The sequence below is a fragment of the Theropithecus gelada genome, chromosome 15, assembly GCF_003255815.1.
Source record: "Theropithecus gelada isolate Dixy chromosome 15, Tgel_1.0, whole genome shotgun sequence".
In the NCBI taxonomy this organism is placed as follows: Eukaryota; Metazoa; Chordata; class Mammalia; order Primates; family Cercopithecidae; genus Theropithecus; species Theropithecus gelada.
The window spans coordinates 59386333-59405959 of record NC_037683.1 but is presented as its reverse complement, the minus strand read 5'-3'; the positions used below and the strand labels follow the sequence as shown (position 1 = coordinate 59405959).

The window sequence follows — 19627 nt, the reverse complement described above, 5'->3', positions numbered from 1 at the left end:
TTTCTGCCTGACTCAGAATTCCTCTAAGGGGCAGCCTTTGCTATGTGGATCCCTACTGGCCTGACTGAGACTTTCTCAGAGATATACTACAGCTTGAGGCTTTTCCTACCTAATCCTTCTGCCTTCTCTCTGTTTGCTGGTGTTCAGACATGCATCATGGTCTGAGGCTCTAATACCTAGTATTGTTCCTACTCTCCTTTATCCCTCACAGGTGTTCCTCCAAAGAATAATGTCTTGCTCTTCTAATTCTATCTTAATGTCTGCTTCCCAGAGAACCTGAATTGACCACAGATAGACTGCTAAACAAATAATTAATTATTACATACTAGTTAATATTGTTATTAACGTTTTCATATATCTGGCAATTCCTTTTTATTTCAACAATCTCTAAATTAATAAACTAAGGCTTTTTTCCTAGATCATACACTTGAAGCACTCCGTAGTGAAATGAATTATTTTGTCAGTTTGCTAAAGTGATTCCAGATGCCCATGAGAACTGTCACACCTTGATCTTTTCTATGTATTTCTCATTCATTTCACTAATGCATGCTTATTGATTATCAATTAGGTGATCAACATACCAAGGAAACAGTCATGTTTCCTATTCTTAGGGGAGGAGGTAGACATTAAATAATCATAACAAGAAAAATCAACCATGACAAGCTTATAAGTGAAAAAGGAAAAAGGAGGAGTGAGTGAATAAGATTGAGAAGTAGAGAAGTAGGAGAGGAAAAAAAACAAGAATTTATGGTGTCATGCAAGTCAAAAGAAGAGAATTCTAAGTATTCTGAGCTCAATTGTGTTTTACAAGGTGAAGACTGAAAAGAGTCTTTTGACTTGGCAGCGTGAGAATCACTGGTGACCTTACAAAATGAGTGTAAATGTGGGATTAGAGAAAGGTTTGATGTGAGAAAGGTGTGATTTGATTTAATATAAGGTGAAGAAGTGGAGATAGAATATGGAGAAAATTTTCTGGATTTGACTGTGAAGGAGAGAGGTAAGAAGAAATGGCATATTAGCAGAGTTGAAGGAAGAATTTGCAAGGTACAAGAAGAGCATGTTGGTGGCCTATGACAAGGAATTGGTCAACAACCAGAAACTAAGAAGATAGCAAAGAATGAAGATACCTGTTTTTTTTTCTATCATAACTTATTCTCTTACTTTTAACCTAAAATCAAATTTCAAATGTCCATAGCACTGTTGAGAACCTGACAATCTCAGAAACTATTGACATAAAGACACATCTCTCCATCTGCCAGTGTGTGAAGCCTGATAGACTACATTTGGTTGAAGAGGACAGCAGGCATTTGAGCAGGGCAGAAACTGACCTCAGATAAGCAAAATTGGATATATTTTAAAAACTATACAAGTTCAAATAATTTGGAAGCAATTCATGTGTAAAAGTTCATACCACTCAACTGATTTCTTAAAATTCCAGAGATACCTGTAGAAAACATTAAAAGGGAATCAACCCCTTAGAAGCTTAGAATTTGAAAGACTGTAGGATATCATTCCATATTTTACATGCTTGTAGACATTATTGGTTATAGCTTAAATTTTGCATTTAGAATTGAAGCTTTTTTGCTTTTGGATTCATTATTGAGGCATGAAAATTGAATGACCTCGGGATTTCAACATTTGCAGTGTGGTGATGACCAAGCAGGGAAAATCTGTTTGTTTTGTCCCCTTAGTTGTTAAACATTTCTCAGCTCAATGAGAATTTTAAATATATCAGAAGACTGTAAATTAAAGAATACAAATTATTGTTATTGAACCAAAATAGCTAGGTGCTATGTTTTTCAGGCTTATTTTCTTACTCTGTTTCAGATTATTGTTTTTTGTTAAAACGCAAATATAGATATTATTAATTGTACTCTATCAACATAGAAAACCAATCAATACTAAGGGCACTTTGAACTCTAACACTCTATGATGCTGTGTTGAATTCCATCTATAATAACCTTTAGAGACATGGTCTCAGTTTTGCATATGTGCTTTATGAATTGGGAGGGTTGTACTGATAGAATTATAGAAATTTAAACCAGGAAGAGACTTCAGGAATCCTATACTTTATGGCTCTCAACATTTTATGGCTCTCAATCTCAATGTGGGCTTGAAATACTATGTAAAATTTTGTTCATATGTGCATTTGTTCAGATTCTCATAGCTTTACTCAGATTCTTAAAGTGACTAAAATTTTTTAAAAAATCTAAAATTACATTTTACAGAAGAGTAAACTAATGCCTTGAGAATCAAGGCCTTTCCCCAAATCACACAAAGCTGTAGTAGGGTGATTTACATTATTATGGCATGCCTGTTACTCTGAAGTCCATAAAATCAAACCAAACATATTAATATTTTCTTTACTGCTCAAGTGATTTATTAGGTTAAATTTGTTGCGTGCTGTAGGCGACTATTAGGTACTTTCGCAAACCTTTAATTTTTTTATGAGAAAAACTTAAAATGTTAGAGGAAATAGACATATTTGCATTTGATGCAAAAAAATAGAAATCATTAAAGTGAAGTTTATCAAAGTAGATGCTGAGAAGAAATATACATTCTCATCTTGCATTGCACTGACCCTTTGCTAACATGATTAGTTCAAACCTGAGAAGAAATGGAATGTGTCCACTATTTTTTGGTTTTTCTATCTCAAAAGTGAAGTGAATAGATATCTCGATACACCTCAGCTGCCATTTTCATTGACTTAATGAGTTTCTTAATGCACCCCATTGTGTCTCAGTATTAGAGAAACATATGGCACATTTAACTTTTAAGTATGAATTTATTTAATGTTATATTGTGTAATTTTCACCTGTGATTTTATAGTTCCTTTAAGAAATTTTATATATATATATAAAATATGGTATGTTAATATATATGATATATATGCCAGTTGTACTATTTGCATGAATATATGAATGAAATGGCTTTATCTTCTTAGAAACTACCAATAACCTTATGTTCTAGAGGAAAAAGCTAAACAAACAACATAAAAAACACCCTAATTTTAAAGCATTTGTAAATGTTTAAGACTTTTTGGAAAAGTGCTAAGAATATAGAAAAAGGTGCAACAAGAAAGTTTGGGTCAGTGACTTTATTTATTAGGGTATCATGAAATAATTGCATGAATGGCCTAAGGAATTAGGCATAATTATAATTTAAAGATATTGAACCAATAAAGGATTTTTTAAGAGTAGAAATGCAATCAATTAGGGTTTCATAAAAAAATTGGGAGGAGAAACATCAACAAATAGGCTTATTTATTTATTTATTGGTAATGTTTTTTCTGATCCTCATTTGATAATGGAATTCAAGTTATGTGTCTTCACATAAATCTTACTACACCATTATAAATGACTAATTATGGTAAAGCTCAACATGAGAATTAAATCATTCCCTGGGGCCACCTGAAAGAGTCCAATGTTAACTGCATTATGGCACTGGGTTTTGATGTGCAGCTATTATTTTCCAAGCTTTGACTTTGAAGACATTGATCAAAAACTACCACCTTCTACCATGCACAATAACCCTGTCAGAGGCTTGACAACACCTCATAACAACCACCTTATGCTCACAAAGAAATGAATTTCAAAACCAAAAGAAGTGAATGGCAAGGAGCCAGGAAGGAACTGGTTTACCAAATTTACCTCTTATTTAGAATCCTTGTTGTGAATGAAAGCCATTTTTGCTCACACGGAGTTTTAATTGGGACACTTCTAAGAAAAGCTCCAGAAGACAGACTCTGGCAGGGCAAAAGATAAAAACAAATGATAGAAATGTATAATATCTTTGAAAGTCAGTTTCATCCTATTTTACAACAAAAATGAGCAAAATTATTTTTATAGTTCCTATAGCAATTCCTTCTGAAGAAATAGGGATTGCAGATATTTAAGGAATTGATTTGTATATCTTGTTTGTGTTCAATCAGTGGAATATAGTAGGACCTAACATATTAAAATGCTTCTTTTGTTTTAAGCTAACCAATTTGGTTTCCAAAATGGGCATTTATGAACTTCTTTTTTGCAATTATTTATTTTATGAAAGGCTTTAAGTATTTTTCTAATGCCTAATGGCAGGGTCTCACCACAATTACCTTGAGAGGGAAAAACTACCAGTGAATCCAATATCAGGTTTTGAAAGGAGTAAAAGGTATCTAATCTGAATTTGGTTACTCTTGAGAGTAAAGGGAAAGCATGCTTCAAATTTCCAGTGGTAAAAGTATCAACAAGAAGTTTCATTTCTGTTTTACTTCTATTTGCAGGAGAAGTGTGGGGAAGAAAGAGAAAAGTGGAATAAGAATGCTATTATTAAAGTTTGCTAAGATGAGACATGTAAAGTATGGAGTTTTGAAGTGTTTAAATCTTTTTTTTAAACTTCATACATTCTTTTTAAATTGAGACTGTTGTTAACTGAAAGAATAGATGCATTTTTGGGTTGCTAATGAGTCAGCCAATAAGTGCCTTTTCTGCATAACTCTGCTATGAAGAACTCTACCTAACAGATTTCTTTGTGACTCTGTATTACAGAGGTAGTTGCCCTGGTTTCCGGGGAGAATCAGGAGTTTAGTAAGAGTTTTAATAGTAGACTACCTTGAGGATTTGTCCTCTGAAAATCTGTTTTCTTATTTGTAAAATTAGGATAATGTAATTGGCTTCAATAAGGTGACTGTGAAGATTAAATGACATAATGTATCTAAAGCCCCAACCACAGTGCATGAAACATAATAAGAAGCTCTTAAAAAGTAGCTATAATAATTAGAAAGAGATGTCTGTCATATACAGAAGATTCTTTAGGATGGTAACATTTTATGAGAGAAGTTTTTGGTTGTCTATAGTTTTTTTTCTTAATTCACTTAGGATGCAATGTTTAATTAAACTCTTACTAGCATGCTTCAATGTTTAATATGTGCTTATTTATTCTGCTATAACTTTTAACAGCAACATAAAGCGCTTTCACATACTTTCTGAATGAAACTGTATTGCTGTCTATTTAAGGACTGAATTATAAGGAAATGTTTTCACATACAGATGATTGGTGGGTTCTACTCAGTGGAAGACAAATCATAATGATTATCTCAATCCCTAAGCATGAATTTACTTTAAATATCCTATGAGTTAAAAAACAAAACAAAAAAACAACAAAAAAACAAGAGTTTCATAAGTTCTGAGCCCTATTTACATGGTAGACTTAGTCCCGTTAGGGCAAAGAAGCTAAATAAAGAGCATAACTTTTGAACATGTAGATATACAATTAACCATAATGGCACCAAGGTTTCTTGTTATAGTCTTTAAATCAACAACACTTCTTTATAAAGAACTGTTTAAATCATCACGTTCACAATAGTCTGTGTAATTTACTCAAAGAAGGATTGGGCAAGGTATGTTACCATGATTGGATCTTTTGCTACGCTTTGCTTCAATTCCCCCCAGTCATACTTAACCAGAAATTTTCAAAATGGTGATTATCTTTCTATGAACTGAGGTGTTGTAGAATTATTTTCCTTATGGAATTTTGGGTTATCACTGTTATTTTAGAAGGCAGAATTGGTTTCCTACTAAGAAAAAACACTGCCACTTAAGGGAAAAAGAAAAAAATACCTGCGACGATGATGAAATGAGCTGTATATTAGAATTCAAATTCATATAGCCTCGTTAGAAAAAAAAGCCAAGAACATAATCAAAAGCTTTAAAAATATTTACAACATTTAATTCAATACTTGTATTTATAGCAATTTATTCTAGGGAGTTACTCTGAAATACAGAAAGTGCTTTATGCGCATATGTTCATCTCCTTATTTAAAACTGGGAGAAAATGAAACTATGAATGTCTAAAACTAGAAGAATTAAGTAATCACCCTATGACGAAATAATGGAAAATTAGATAGCTATTAAAGTTGACATTTGCAAAATCTGTTAAAATGAGAAATCTTTGCATCACAAAATTAAGTTAGATGTATTATATGTAAACAATATTATCATAACTTTTTATATGAAGAAAAAATGTAGAAGTAAATACACTAACACATTAATCCATCATATTCATAAGCAACTATATGTGTTTGGATCTAAACATTTTGAAAAATACCGAAATGCATTCATTGGCATGAACTGTAGAGTTTTATAAGATTTTTCCTATGAGAAAAACATAAAATACTTTTATTTAACATTAATGAAAGTTGTAAAATAAAGTAAACAATAAACCATACTTTAAAAATAAATTACACTCCGACTTATATAAAACTCAAGGTTGAAAAACAGCAAAATAATAGTTTTTAGTGAGCTGGAAATTACTTCTCAAACGTTTTTAGAACATAAAGGCAAAGTAATGTGATATTAATGCCTATTCAACCAACTTAAAAGTAAGTCCTGTGACATCCACTCTTTATTTGCAAAGACATATTGAGCATTTACTATGTACTAGGAATTTAGAAAAGAACATATAAAAAAGGGTACCTCTCCATTTGTGTATTTCTTAGTTATTTATGATTCCAAGTGAGTATCTTCAACTTGTGTGAAAGAGCTTGTAAAGCAACAAAACAGAACACGTTCTATTCTGTTTCACAATTTGTATCCCCCTAAAAGTCGGGGGACAGTGTCTATAGCCTCCAACTCGTTTCCAGCCATCCCAGAGCAAGCAATCAGAGATTATGTCTTCCCAGGAAGTCTTATTTCCTAAGAGCCACAATACTGTGGTTAGTTGTAGCTTTGGTGTAATGAATTATCTCTCCCCAGCCTCATGGTATCCCCAAAAGGATGTATTTACTGGTAGGAATTTGTTCTTGGAGTGACATTTCCTGAACTACTTGACATTTCTTGGTAGTATTTCTCCCTTAAATATCTGGTAAAATTCACTAGTGCAGACATCTGATTCTTGAGTTTTCTTTCTCAGAATGTTTTAAGCTATGTCAATTTATTGGATAAAGGGCTTCAGGTTATGTATTTCTTCTTGAGCAACTGTGTTTTTTTAATGAATTGGTTAGTTTTATCTAAGTTATTGAATTTAATAGCATAAAGTTGTCTATAATGTTTCTTTTTTATTTTCTGTATCTATAATATTCTCTTTTATTTTCTGTTATATATATCACCAAACATGTCCATCCCTTTCCCAACAATACTCCAGGAAAGAATAATATCCCAGAGGAGGCCCATTTCTGCTCAGACCTGAGGTGCCTAGCCATTTATTGACCTACAGTCCAATGGCTGAACTTCCTGTCATCCAGCAGACTGTGGCCTCCCATCCAATGATAATGCTCAAATGCATTAAAGAATCCCAGGAAAAGAGAATTGCAATTCAAAATTCCCTCCAAAACTGCATATACATTTTACCTTTCTTTTACCAATAGTTTAGCTGAGGATATTCTATGATCTTTTTTCTTTTCAGTCTTCTGTCAGTTGCCTTCTTGGCCAATTTCTTATGATATATTCTGTTTTTCACACTCAATTATATAACACAGGTATACTTTCTTTCTGACTAGGTTCATGTTCATCTTCTCAAGGTTTTCTATAATATAGATCATCACAGTTTGCTAATCTATTCATCTGTTGATGATTGGTGTTTTCCCATTTGCAGCTGTACAAATAAAGCTACTTTAAAAAGTCATTGTCTTTGTATGGACATTTGAATGTTTCCTTTGCATAAATAACTAGGAATGTAATGGTTGGATCATATGGTAGATGATGTTTAAATTTTTAAGAAACTCTTAATCTATTTTCCAAGGTGGTTGTACTATTTTACATTTCTACCAGCAATGTACAAAAGTCCCAGCTGCTTCATATCCTTGTAAATACTTGGTATGATCAATCTTTTTAATTGTAGTCATTGTGATATGTATATGGTAGTATTTCATGTTTGGTTTAATGTGCATTTCTCTCATTACTAATGGTGTGTAGAATATTTTCTTGTGCTTATTTTCTATCCATGTATCTTCCCTGATGACATGTTTATCCAAATATTTTGCCCACTGAAAGGACTGCTTTTCCTATCAAGTTTTGAATGTTCTTTACATATTCTGTATATAAGTTCTTTGTCAGATATATGTGTTGCCCCTATTTTCTTCCAGTCTATGGCATGACTTTTAATTCTCTTAACAGTGTCTTTTGAAGAAGAAAAATATTTAATTTTAATGAAGCACAATTTATTAGTTGTTCTTTTATATACTCCAAAAGTATGGATCATACTTTTGGTGTTGTATCTAAGAAATCTCTGCATAACCCAATGTCACAAAAGTGTTCTATGTTTTATGGTTTTGTTACTTATATTTACGTCTATATTTTGAGCCAATTTTTATGTGGTGTGAGGTATGGATCAAAGTTCTTTTTAAATTTAGTTTTGTTTTGCATATAGAAATCCAATTGTTATAGCAAAATTTGTTGGGAAAAATTATCCTTTCTTCACTAAGTTGTCTTTCCACTTTTGTCTAGAATGAGCTGTATATTTACGTGTGGTTCTCTTTCTAAATTCTTTCTTCTACCACAATGGTTGATTTTTCTATCCTTACACCAATATTCCATTGTTTCAATTACTATAACTTTGTAATAATTATTGAAAAAAGTTAATGTTAACCTTACAATTTTATTCTTTTTCAGAGATATTTTGGCCATTATAGGTCTTTGCATTTCCATATGAATTTTATAATGAGTTTGACAGTGTATATTTAAAAAATTGAAATTTTGATTGGGATTGCATCAATTTATAGATCAATTTAGGTAAGATTATCATTTTAAAAATGTTGAGTCTTCTGATCCATGAACATGGTATATGTCTCCATCTGTTTAGATCTTTAATTTCTGTCAGTAAAGTTTTTAGTTTTCAGTGTTTCATACTTTTTATCAGATGTATCCCTAAGCATTTTGTATTTTGAATGCCACTGTGAATAGGTTTGTTTACTAGATTCAGTTCTTGATTGTCTGATTTTTATTTCAGTTTATAGAAATGTAGCTGATTTTTTATACTGACCTTATATCTTGCAGTCTTACAAAAATTACTTCTTAGTTCTAGCAGGCTTTTTTTTTTTTTCTGTTTTCATAGGATTTTATAAATAGATGTCACCTGCAAATGAAGAGCTTTACACCATTCTTTCCAATTTGAATGTCTAATTTCTCTTGCCTGATTGCATTAGACAGAATTTCCAGTATATTGTTGAAGTGGTCAGAGTGAACATCTTTGTATTGTTTCTGATCTTAGGAAAAAAGCTTTTAGTCATTCACCATTAAACGTGCTGTTTGTTCTATTTTTTAAATATATGGGTTAGGTAGGTTGAGGAAGTCCTTTCTATTCTTAGTTTGCTGGGAGTTTTTTTTTTTTTTTAATCATAAATAGATGAGGGATATTTGTAGCTTTTATAAAAAATGTGATGTTAGTCTTATTTTGTTTTCAGGGTAATGTTAGCGTTAACTAGGAAGAACTAGTAAATATTCCATGATTTAAGAAATGTTTTCCAGGAGGTTGTGTATAATTGGTAGTATTTCTCCCTTAAATATCTGGTAAAATTCACTAGTGCAGACATCTGATTCTTGAGTTTTCTTTCTCAGAATGTTTTAAGCTATGTCAATTTATTGGATAAAGGGCTTCAGGTTATGTATTTCTTCTTGAGCAACTGTGTTTTTTTAATGAATTGGTTTGTTTTATCTAAGTTATTGAATTTAATAGCATAAAGTTGTCTATAATATTTCTCTTTTATTTTCTGTATAATCTGTAGTTCTTTCACCTGTTTTATTCCTTACATTTCTTGATTAGTTTAGAGATCAGTTTTATTGATCTTTTCAAAGAAAAAATTTTTGGCTACATTTTATTTTTAATTATTTCCCTGTGTTCTGTTTCATTACATTCTCTTCAGTTTTTAATTATTTCCCCTTTGCAACTTATTTGGTTGAATTTAATGCTCGACTTCTAGTTTCCCAAATTGGAAATGGAAGTCCTTGATTTGAGATTTCTTATTACTAATATAGGTGTTTAGTGATGTAAATGACTCCCCAAAGTATAGTTTTAACTGCATCCCACAAATTTCGATATGTTGTATTTTCATTTTTACTCAGTTTAAATATTATTTTCCTTTATACTTATCCTTTTAATATGGGTTATTTTAAAATGTGTTATTAATTTCCACACATTTTAGGACTTTTCTTGATTTATTTCTTTAATTGATTTCTGATTCAATTTCATTGTGGTCAAAAAGCATACTTTGTACAACTTGAATCCTTTTATTCAGCCTTGCTTTTATAGTCCAGAATATGTTTGACTGGTAAATGTTCCATATGCACTTCACAAAGACAAGCATTCTGTAGTTGTTGAGTGCTGTATATATCTCATTGGGTCTATCTGTTGACAGTGTGGTTCAAATTGTATATATCTTTACTGATTTTCTGCCTATACTATCAATTATTGAAAGAAGATGTTGAAATCTGACTATAATTGTGGATATATCTATTTCTTTTTACAGTTGTTTTTGCTTCTTGTATTTTGAGGCACTGTTATTAGGTGCATAAGTATTTAGAATTATGGTATTTTCATGAAGTAAATATTATTCCTAGTAATATTGTTTATTCTGAAATCTATTTTGTCTTATAGTAATAGAGAGCTACTTCAGAATTAGAGTAAAACAGTTTTTTTTCATTTCATTTCAGATTTTCCTTTGCTAGTATATTAGAAACACAATTATCTTGTATTAGACATTTCTGTATTAAAGTCATAAATTATTAAAGTTTAAATAATCTTAGAAATTATTTAACCCAACTGTTTCATTTTGCAGTTGAGTGACCGAGATCAAAAAGATAGAGTTACTTTTCAACACCACAAATCTGGTCATTGGAAGTGCCCTTACCTTCTGTCAGATACACCACTTATTTGAACCCATCTCTCTTGATTTCCTGGCCAATAACTTTTCTCCTCAAAGCACTGTCACCTCTTAGGCCAATCACACAAAGTCCAAGATGGGATACTTACTATGAAAATGGTTACATTTTTAATACTAATCTAATTTTGGTTCACCAACAATTTTGGATACCTTTCTTCTATATTTGCCCAATATATATATAACAAGTCTGTGGTTTTTGAGTTCACTTAAGGCAAGGAAGTTCTTCTAAAATATAATGAAATTCTCATTTAGCATTTGAAATATCATTCCTAAATATTAGTATTTATTTTAAAACCCTTCCATTAAAAAAAGTAATATATGTCGAGAACCTAGGTGTTAGGAACAGTAAAATATATATCTCATTATATGCATTATGATTTAGGTATGTTATCTTGTTTTATCCTCAAGTAACCATACGATTATTCTCATTTTACAAATGAGAAAATTGAGGATCAGAGTTAGATAAAGTAACTTACTAGAAGTGGAGCCAGAATTTGAGAGCAATGCTTTTTGACTCCAAAACCACCAAGACAATGTTTTCCAGACCTTAATTTCTTTTGCCATGTATGAATTATCTGCATAATTCTTCATTTAAATTGACAAATATTTAACTTAAGTACATTTATATAAAGACAATTTTTACTTTCTTGGATGAAAACCAATATATATAATTATAAGATAACTTTAAAAATCAAATAAAAACAGAAAAATATCGCTAAATTCTAGGTAAACATTTTACTTGCTGCTCTTTGTTATTATTGAAAAATACAATTAAAAGGTATTTAAAAAATTTAAAAGACATACTTGCATTAAGCTGACCATTCCCATTATGTAACCAGAAGCTCCTAAAAAGAATAGAAAAGAAAACTGCTTTCTCATTAGGTAATTCATTGTATTTTAATGATCCATGTAGAACTAAAAATTCATCTCCTCTAGAATGGATGTGAGTACACAGTTAAGGCATCAGTACATTTTAGGCAGGAGTAACTTGAGCAAAGATAAAGAGTTGTGAGAAAGTTTGGGTATCATAGAACACCCAGAGTTCATGAATTCCTTGAGTGGTAGTTCTAAACACTGTATGTAATTGTCACCTTCAGAGTTTAAGACACAGACGAAAAGACTCAGAATACATTATGTAGATTGGAGTGTCCATCTCTTTTAAAGGTTCCCTAGGTAGTTCCAGTTCTTAGGAGGGGTGGAAAACCTCTACAATAGATGTTTGAATGAGAGGATGGTAGTGGTGGTGATGGCGTTGAGTAGGTTGGTAGGAGAAAGGCCAGGTAGATCAGCAATATCTGCTCTGAATGTGAACAGATGGAATGGTAAAAATATCATTATTACTTGCTATCTTAGGGACAGAAAATGAATAACCTATCCAAGGCGGTTGGATCTTGAAGAGCTGGCAGAGTGCTGACGCTACCTTCCATTAAGAATAAACATTCATGAATTTTCTCAGAGGCTCTTTTGATTTAAACGCCTTCTGATCTTTTCTTATAATTAAAGGCATTAAATTCATATGTGAAGAATTTATGACAGCATATTTAAATAATGATCTAAACGACTTTCTCCAATACTTTACAATAGACATAAGTATTTTTGAAACAGCTTTAACACAATTACTGCCTATAAATAGGCGCAGAGAAGAGTTTTATAACTTTTTTAAAGCAGCAGCATTTTAAAATATAATACACAGAATCCAAATTTGCATGTGTAAATAAATAGAATACATGAAAAGAATCTGAATGTGAATCAATTCCCTTAATTATTTATCCATTGTTTTGATGCTGTCTTAAGACCCATTTAAAACAAGCATCTTTCTGGTGGGTAACAAATTCGTAGTCTATCAAGCTGGGCTCCCACTAACACTGGCCAAGCTGCTGCAGACATGAAGATTTCATCTGGGAACACGAAAGGAGAACTCAAAATCCAAATCTTCATACTTTCTTAGGAGAAGCGTGGAAGTGGGAAAAGGAGAAATTCAAACTCTGCTTAATTTTAAAAGGGCAGTAAAAGGGGAGGCTGCAAAGGCTAGTTTACAAAAATAGACGTCGAGAACTCCTGGGGAAGCAAGTGGGAGAAACGGACTTTTTTGGGGGGAGGAGACATTTGCAGCCCATCGGACGTAGTCCCCGCCGCCCTCCTCCCAGAAGGTCCCCACTCCCTGTCCCGGGCCCTCCCCTGGCTTCCGCGCTTGGCTGGGAGCCTGGGTGGGCGGGATAGCCTCTCCAACCTCTCCTTCTTGGCTGGAGGCACAGGGGCATTAACTTAGCGCCCCGGGACTCTGCCAGGCTCACGGGACAGCTGCACCTCTCAGCTTCTCCAGCTCTGGGACGCGGTCGTCCCAACTCCCTCTGAGTGGAAAGAGTGCAAAACTTTTGTTCGTGCGCGGGTGGGGCTCAGTAGTACCACGGCGCGTCCTGCCCCGGCTTCCCCAGCCTCCCAGCAGGGTTAGCTGCGGTCAGAGCACTTTCCACTTGCGACTGCCAGCCAGAAACTTCTCGGGAATGGAGCAGTCACACTGTGGCAGCAGAGACCGAGGCGGTAGCGGCCGACCCCACCTGGCCCCTGGGCTGGTGGTGGCGGCTGCCCCTCCGCCCCCATCCCCGGCGTTGCCCGTACCATCGGGGATGCAGGTTCCCCCAGCCTTCCTGCGGCCTCCCAGCCTCTTTCTGCGAGCTGCGGCCGCGGCCGCCGCCGCCGCCGCCGCTGCCACCTCAGGAAGCGGAGGCTGCCCGCCGCCTCCCAGGCTGGAGAGGGGGGTGGGCGCGGTGGGCTGCGGCTACCCGCGGACACCCAAGTGCGCCCGCTGTCGCAACCATGGCGTGGTGTCAGCGCTCAAGGGCCACAAGCGCTTCTGTCGCTGGCGGGACTGCGCGTGTGCCAAGTGCACCCTGATCGCGGAGCGCCAGCGCGTCATGGCCGCCCAGGTGGCGCTGCGCAGGCAGCAGGCGCAGGAGGAGAGCGAAGCCCGGGGGCTACAGAGGTTCCTATGCTCGGGGCTCTCCGGGCCCCCCGGGGGTCGGGCATCCGGGGGCAGCGGCAGAGCCGAGAATCCACAGTCTGCGGGCGGCCCTGCAGCGGGGGCTGCGCTGGGACAGGGTGCCTTGAGACAGGCCAGTGGTTCCGCGACCCCCGCTTTCGAGGTTTTCCAGCAAGATTATCCTGAGGAAAAACAAGGTGAGTTGGTCTTTCATTTGCTCTTTGCTCAAGGAAATGGTTGTTCTGGAAAGAAACTCTGAAACCCGCCGTGTCCTTAGGCGGGCAGGAATAGTTGTTTAAAAGAAGCACTTTAAGTTCTAGGGAACTGCTCAGCAATATGGACATTAATAAGTGTGAGAGACACATCACCTTAACTTTGGAGGAGTTTACTGTTCGTTCCCTCAGGTGATAAGATAATGAAAAAGTGAAGCATGGGTGGTAACAAATGAGCAAATTCACCCTAGGAGTAGGGTTATTTATGCAGAAGTTGATTTGACTTTTCACTGTGTGGATAGAACTTCAAGCAGGCATGGAGCAAAAAGCTGAGTGAGAGGTCCTGTGTTTGAGTCTGCTCTGTACTCTTTCCAGACAAGGTCTCACGCTGTTGCCCAGGCTGGAGTGCAGTGGCGCCATTATGGCTCACTGCAGCCTCAACCTCCCTAGGCCCAGGTGATCCTCCCTGATCTGGACTGTTTTCAGCTGTAAAACCAGAGCTGATTTTGCGTGGGAAACTCTGATAGTTGGGGATGCCGTTCTTTACTACATGTTGGGGCAAACATTTGTTGCAAGCTTGATGTGGGGAAGAGACTGAAATATACCAAACTGTCATCTTTCTTTCTTTCTTTCTTCTTTCACTCTGAATTGTTTTTGTAAAATGTAATTTGTAAAACCATAAGTAAGAATTTGAAAGTTCAATGTTAGAGGTTTTTTATCCAAGGAGTTTTCATTATTTTTCTCTTATTTTTTGACTGCAAGTCAGTTGCCTTCATTTCCTGCGTTAGGAGATATATTTTAGTGAACTTCATAGCCCTCCACAGGGCCTACTAAGCAGTGGAAATATCACTGTGATGTTTTCTTTTTTTTTTTTTATAAGTCCAAAACTTGTACAAAACTTATAAAGTTGTATTATATGAAATTGTATGATAGCTATACAATAAACTATTAATTACAAACCTTCCTTGAATTGTGAAAACTGCAGATCTCAACAGATTTTTCGCTCAATGGCTGCCTGAAGTTCTACTCACATAGTACATTTGAAAAATACTGGTCTGTGAATTGACATGAGGCATTCAATTCAGAGTGAATTTTGTGTTTACATGTGTCAACTTTTTGTACATATTCTAATTGAGTAGGTAAAACAGAGTTTATACAATTCTCATGAAAGATCAAGGGTGCTAAAGAGCAAAGTTATTAAGTAAAAGTGCTATGAAAGAGAAGTAAAAGTGAAAATCCCTGAAACTACGCCGATAGTGAAATGGCTGACAGCTCCCTGTGAGACACTGATTTATGTGATTTCTAGTTGGTGCCAAAGTGTTCTGTTTTATAGAGCTAATTATTTTATTTTGTTGTTTGCCTCAGATGATGCCCCCTCCCCCATAAAAAGCAAGCTAACGTTGAAAGGTTACTTCAATAGCTTTCTAAATTGACTGCTCCTCTTACACAATGGCCATGAACTGTGGTAAAATAGTCTATTTAATTTACTCATTCATTAGACAAAGACTAACTGTGATTTAGAAGTGAACAAGCTTTTCCTACACAAAAGAACCTTATATTCAAAAGAAGACAGACTATATGTATCCAAAAACTACAATGCAAGGCTTAATATACAATGATAAATGCAATAGAAGTACAGCAAGCTGTAGGACTTGAGAAGACGGAGAGCTGAAGTAAATGGTATTATATTTTAAAGACACCATATTTTCTAAATAATCTTATGCAAATTGGTGTTTCACTACATATATTGTATGATGAGTAAAATATAACAAGACATTATTTTATGATTTCATGCATAACTTGCTATAGAGTTGAAATGTTGATAATTGACATGTTCAGGGGCATGCTCATTCATATTTACAAGTAAAGTGGAATGGAGGACTAATGCTAATCTATTTCCACTTGGCCAATTTCATTAGAAAAGTATTACTGTGTTATTTAAAGTTGAAAATACTATAGAGTGTAATTTTTGCAGTAGTGACATTCTTTTTTTCATCATATGCTTATGGGAACAGCATTTTGAACTTCAAAATGCTAAATTGTATACACTTTAATTTTAAAATAAACTATAGCTATTTCTTCAGAATTTAGAACTGAGTGCTTAAGAAAACTGGAGAAAACATGAAAGTATTGCAAATCATATTTACAAATCACTGCCTTAGGCAATATTTGTTTTGTTACATTCATAAACTTGGTAGAAAAAGAAAGCTGGACAGAATTACTCTGCACACTCCACTTAGCAGTTTACTCTTACCTATATATCTCTAGGATAATAGAAAATGTAAACCAAAGTAAAAGTTATATAGTAAATATGGCTATTTTAATTTTTCTGGTGTTAACCTAGTAAAGGGTGTTAAAATATTCTTGTTTGATTAATGTGCTCAACATGTTGAGATAGAAAAACCAGAACTTTGTGTAAAAGTACTTTTAGAACATTGCCCGTAACATTGGAGGAGGGTTGTGATTTAAAGCAAATGCCTAATATGTTGATTTTAAAAGACAATTTGAGGATTCATATAGATTGCAATAGGACAGTTTATAATTTTCTTTTATAAACAGTTTGCTTTTAAAGTCTGTTATTGATATTTCTTAAGGATTCAAAAAAAGTACATGTTTCATAGAGGATTATGAAAAATACCATCTGTATCATTTCTCATAAAATGAAATATGCGAGCTCTAGTATGATTTGGGAATGACATAGCAATAGTACTTATTGGTTTAAATTTGAAATGAAATGAACAATTTCGTTTTTTTACATTATTCAAGTAAATTAATTGTAACCTGAAATATGAGATAAAAAAACCAATTGTTAAAATTTAGCATTAGTGATTAAATAGAATATTCATTGTCAAACTAAGATTATTCCTTTCATTCCCTGTTCATTTTATTTAGTTTGTTTTCCATAGTGTCATTTTGAAAAAATATCACTTAGATAATAACAAAACTTAGGTGACATTTAGGAAGATCCCACACAACCAAGATAGAACAGACAGCGTGCCATATTGGTGTTATGCAAACAATTTGGGGTAATAATGCACTCTCATCTTCTGATTCCTAAATATAACTGCATTTTAATATTGCATATCTTTGTGATTCTGAAATGATATAATAGTATCTTTTTGACTATTCCAGCACCTGCATTTCTGAATAATCTTTTAAATTTGATTTATTCATTAAAATGTCTTTGAGTATATAAATATTACTAATTATTAGGAGTGAATGAATTATATTATCCGGCATTATTTTTAAGTGAGCAGTACTATGTTCTGGGAAGTCTTCCCTATATTTGATTGTTTTTTCCCCCCTCTTCTCCAGAACAAAAAGAGAGTAAATGTGAGTCATGCCAGAATGGACAAGAAGAACCGATCTCCAAATCCCATCAGCTTTACCTGGGATCATCTCCTAGGTCTAATGGTGTCGTTGGGAAACAAAGTATCGGGTCATCTATTTTAGAATATTCCAACAAGCATGATAGTGTCCTCTCTCCTCATCCTGGAGAGCAATCAGGAGGTGAAGAAAGTCCCAGGTCCTTATCGTCCTCTGATCTGGAATCAGGAAATGAAAGTGAATGGGTCAAAGACTTGACTGCGACCAAGGCAAGCCTTCCTACAGTGTCCTCAAGACCAAGAGATCCTCTTGATATCCTTACTAAGATTTTCCCAAATTACAGGCGCAGCCGGCTAGAAGGCATTCTACAGTTCTGCAAAGGGGATGTGGTCCAAGCTATTGAACAGGTTTTAAATGGCAGAGAACACAAGCCGGACAACAGGAACCTAGCAAACTCAGAAGAACTGGAAAACACAGCCTTTCAGAGAGCTTCAAGTTTTAGTCTTGCTGGAATTGGTTTTGGAACTCTAGGTAATAAATCAGCTTTCTCTCCTCTTCAAACTACTTCTGCTTCTTATGGAGGTGATTCAAATCTCTACAGCTTAAATCCTAGAGTAGGTATCAGTCCATTAAGGGTGGCATATTCTTCTGCAGGAAGAGGGTTATCTGGTTTTATGTCACCCTACCTAACACCTGGGTTGGTACCCACCTTGCCTTTTCGGCCAGCTTTGGATTATGCCTTTTCAGGGATGATTAGAGATTCTTCCTACCTTTCCAGTAAAGACTCAATAACTTGTGGCAGACTGTACTTCAGACCAAATCAGGACAATCTGTAATGTATATGCCCATTCTCCCTTTCTGGAGTTTTTCCAGAAGCGTGTAGTACATGCATGTGCACACACATACACACACATCCATTAATATACTTCAATAAGTATGTGAGTGGATTATGAGGTCTTAAAATGCTAGTTTTATTTTTTTCTCAAGCAATATAATAGGTCTTAGATCTGAAAACTCTTCATTAGCATTTATCAAGTGAAAGAAGTAAATTTGAACATTATATAAGGAAATATTTACTTTAATGAATTTTCTCCCTAAATTATCATTTGTAAAATTTTTTATTAAAACTATCCTTTTTATTTTATTGAAAAGTGGCATTTTTAGTGATAAAATACATTTGTAAGTGTAAAGCAATCCAGCATAATATAAAACAAAAGGAAGAATTGAACAATTAAGGCAATTTTAAATAATTACTACTTCAAAACTGTTTCTTCTGTTCCTTGTTCACAGGAAAGAAAAAAGTTTTTCAAAGTATTTTTAAAGTATTTTATTTGCAGATAGGTGATTCGTAATAAATAAAACATTTGAGCAATTTGAATTTATAGTTTCTGAGTGTTTTATTTTTCAATCTTAGCTTCTATTAGTGAAAACAAGTGCCATTAAAAAACGTTTCTTTTTTAAGTTAACGCTGTGGATTAGTCTATGAAGTAAATCTTAGGAAATGAGACTGCGCCATCTCCTGGCCACTATCGCCAATTGCAACTGAGCTCTGTAGAATATATGAATTAGAAACATTGTTTCCAGAGAATAAACTAACAATTTTTTTTTTTTTCAAATAGTCATTTTGGATTATGCTACATTAAAATTTTCATACTGTAAAGTGCACATCTACTGTGGATGAAAGTTTCAGTCTTTAAGTGTGCTTATGTCTGTATCTGGGGAAATATCCTTTTCTTATAAGTTTGGGACAAGAATATATGGCAACCATTCTCAAAAGAAAGAATAATTTTATTCAGCAAACTAAAATAGCTGCTCAAATAAATATTTATTGACTGGAGATAGTTGATTCTTAATCACTGAGAAGAGATACAAGGTTTCCATAGGGGAAAAACTGCCATGAAGTTTCAGAGGTATTCTTGCAATTTTAAAAATAATTTTTGTCCTCCGTCTGGCGCATTTGAAAACTATTTATTTCAGTCAGTGGAAAGTCCCTGAGGAAACTGCTTAGAAAACAATTTCTAGGACATTTTCTTTATATGTCATCATTTTGTTTGAAGGACAGTAGCTTCATTGTTATTGTTAGGAATAAATGGAGACCCAGCAGCGCTAAAAGATAGTTAATGAATTAGAGATTGTTTAAACTATTTGAGCAGCATGACTCATTAAGGATTTTTAAAATTATACGTATATACGTATGTGTGTATGTATCTATATGCAGATATGTAAGTCTATGTAGACATACATTAAACCCCC

The 19627-nt window shown here is 34.4% G+C and overlaps 1 protein-coding gene across 1 annotated transcript; it reads left to right on the top strand.

Annotated features, from left to right (window-relative positions):
- The first annotated feature begins 13120 nt into the window (after positions 1-13120).
- On the top strand, positions 13121-18750 carry DMRTA1 (DMRT like family A1). The gene is made up of 2 exons (XM_025360315.1): positions 13121-14032; positions 17363-18750. The coding sequence occupies exons 1-2, from the start codon at positions 13360-13362 to the stop codon at positions 18208-18210; spliced, it is 1521 nt and encodes a 506-aa protein (XP_025216100.1). The 5' UTR covers positions 13121-13359; the 3' UTR covers positions 18211-18750.
- Positions 18751-19627: the final 877 nt, after the last annotated feature.

Bases quoted from the DNA above. Each gene is read 5' to 3' on its own strand.
- DMRTA1 (XM_025360315.1), top strand. From the start codon at position 13,360: ATGGAGCAGTCACACTGTGGCAGCAGAGACCGAGGCGGTAGCGGCCGA. The intron at 14,033-17,362 runs GTGAGTTGGTCT...CCTCTTCTCCAG, and splicing joins TTATCCTGAGGAAAAACAAG to AACAAAAAGAGAGTAAATGT.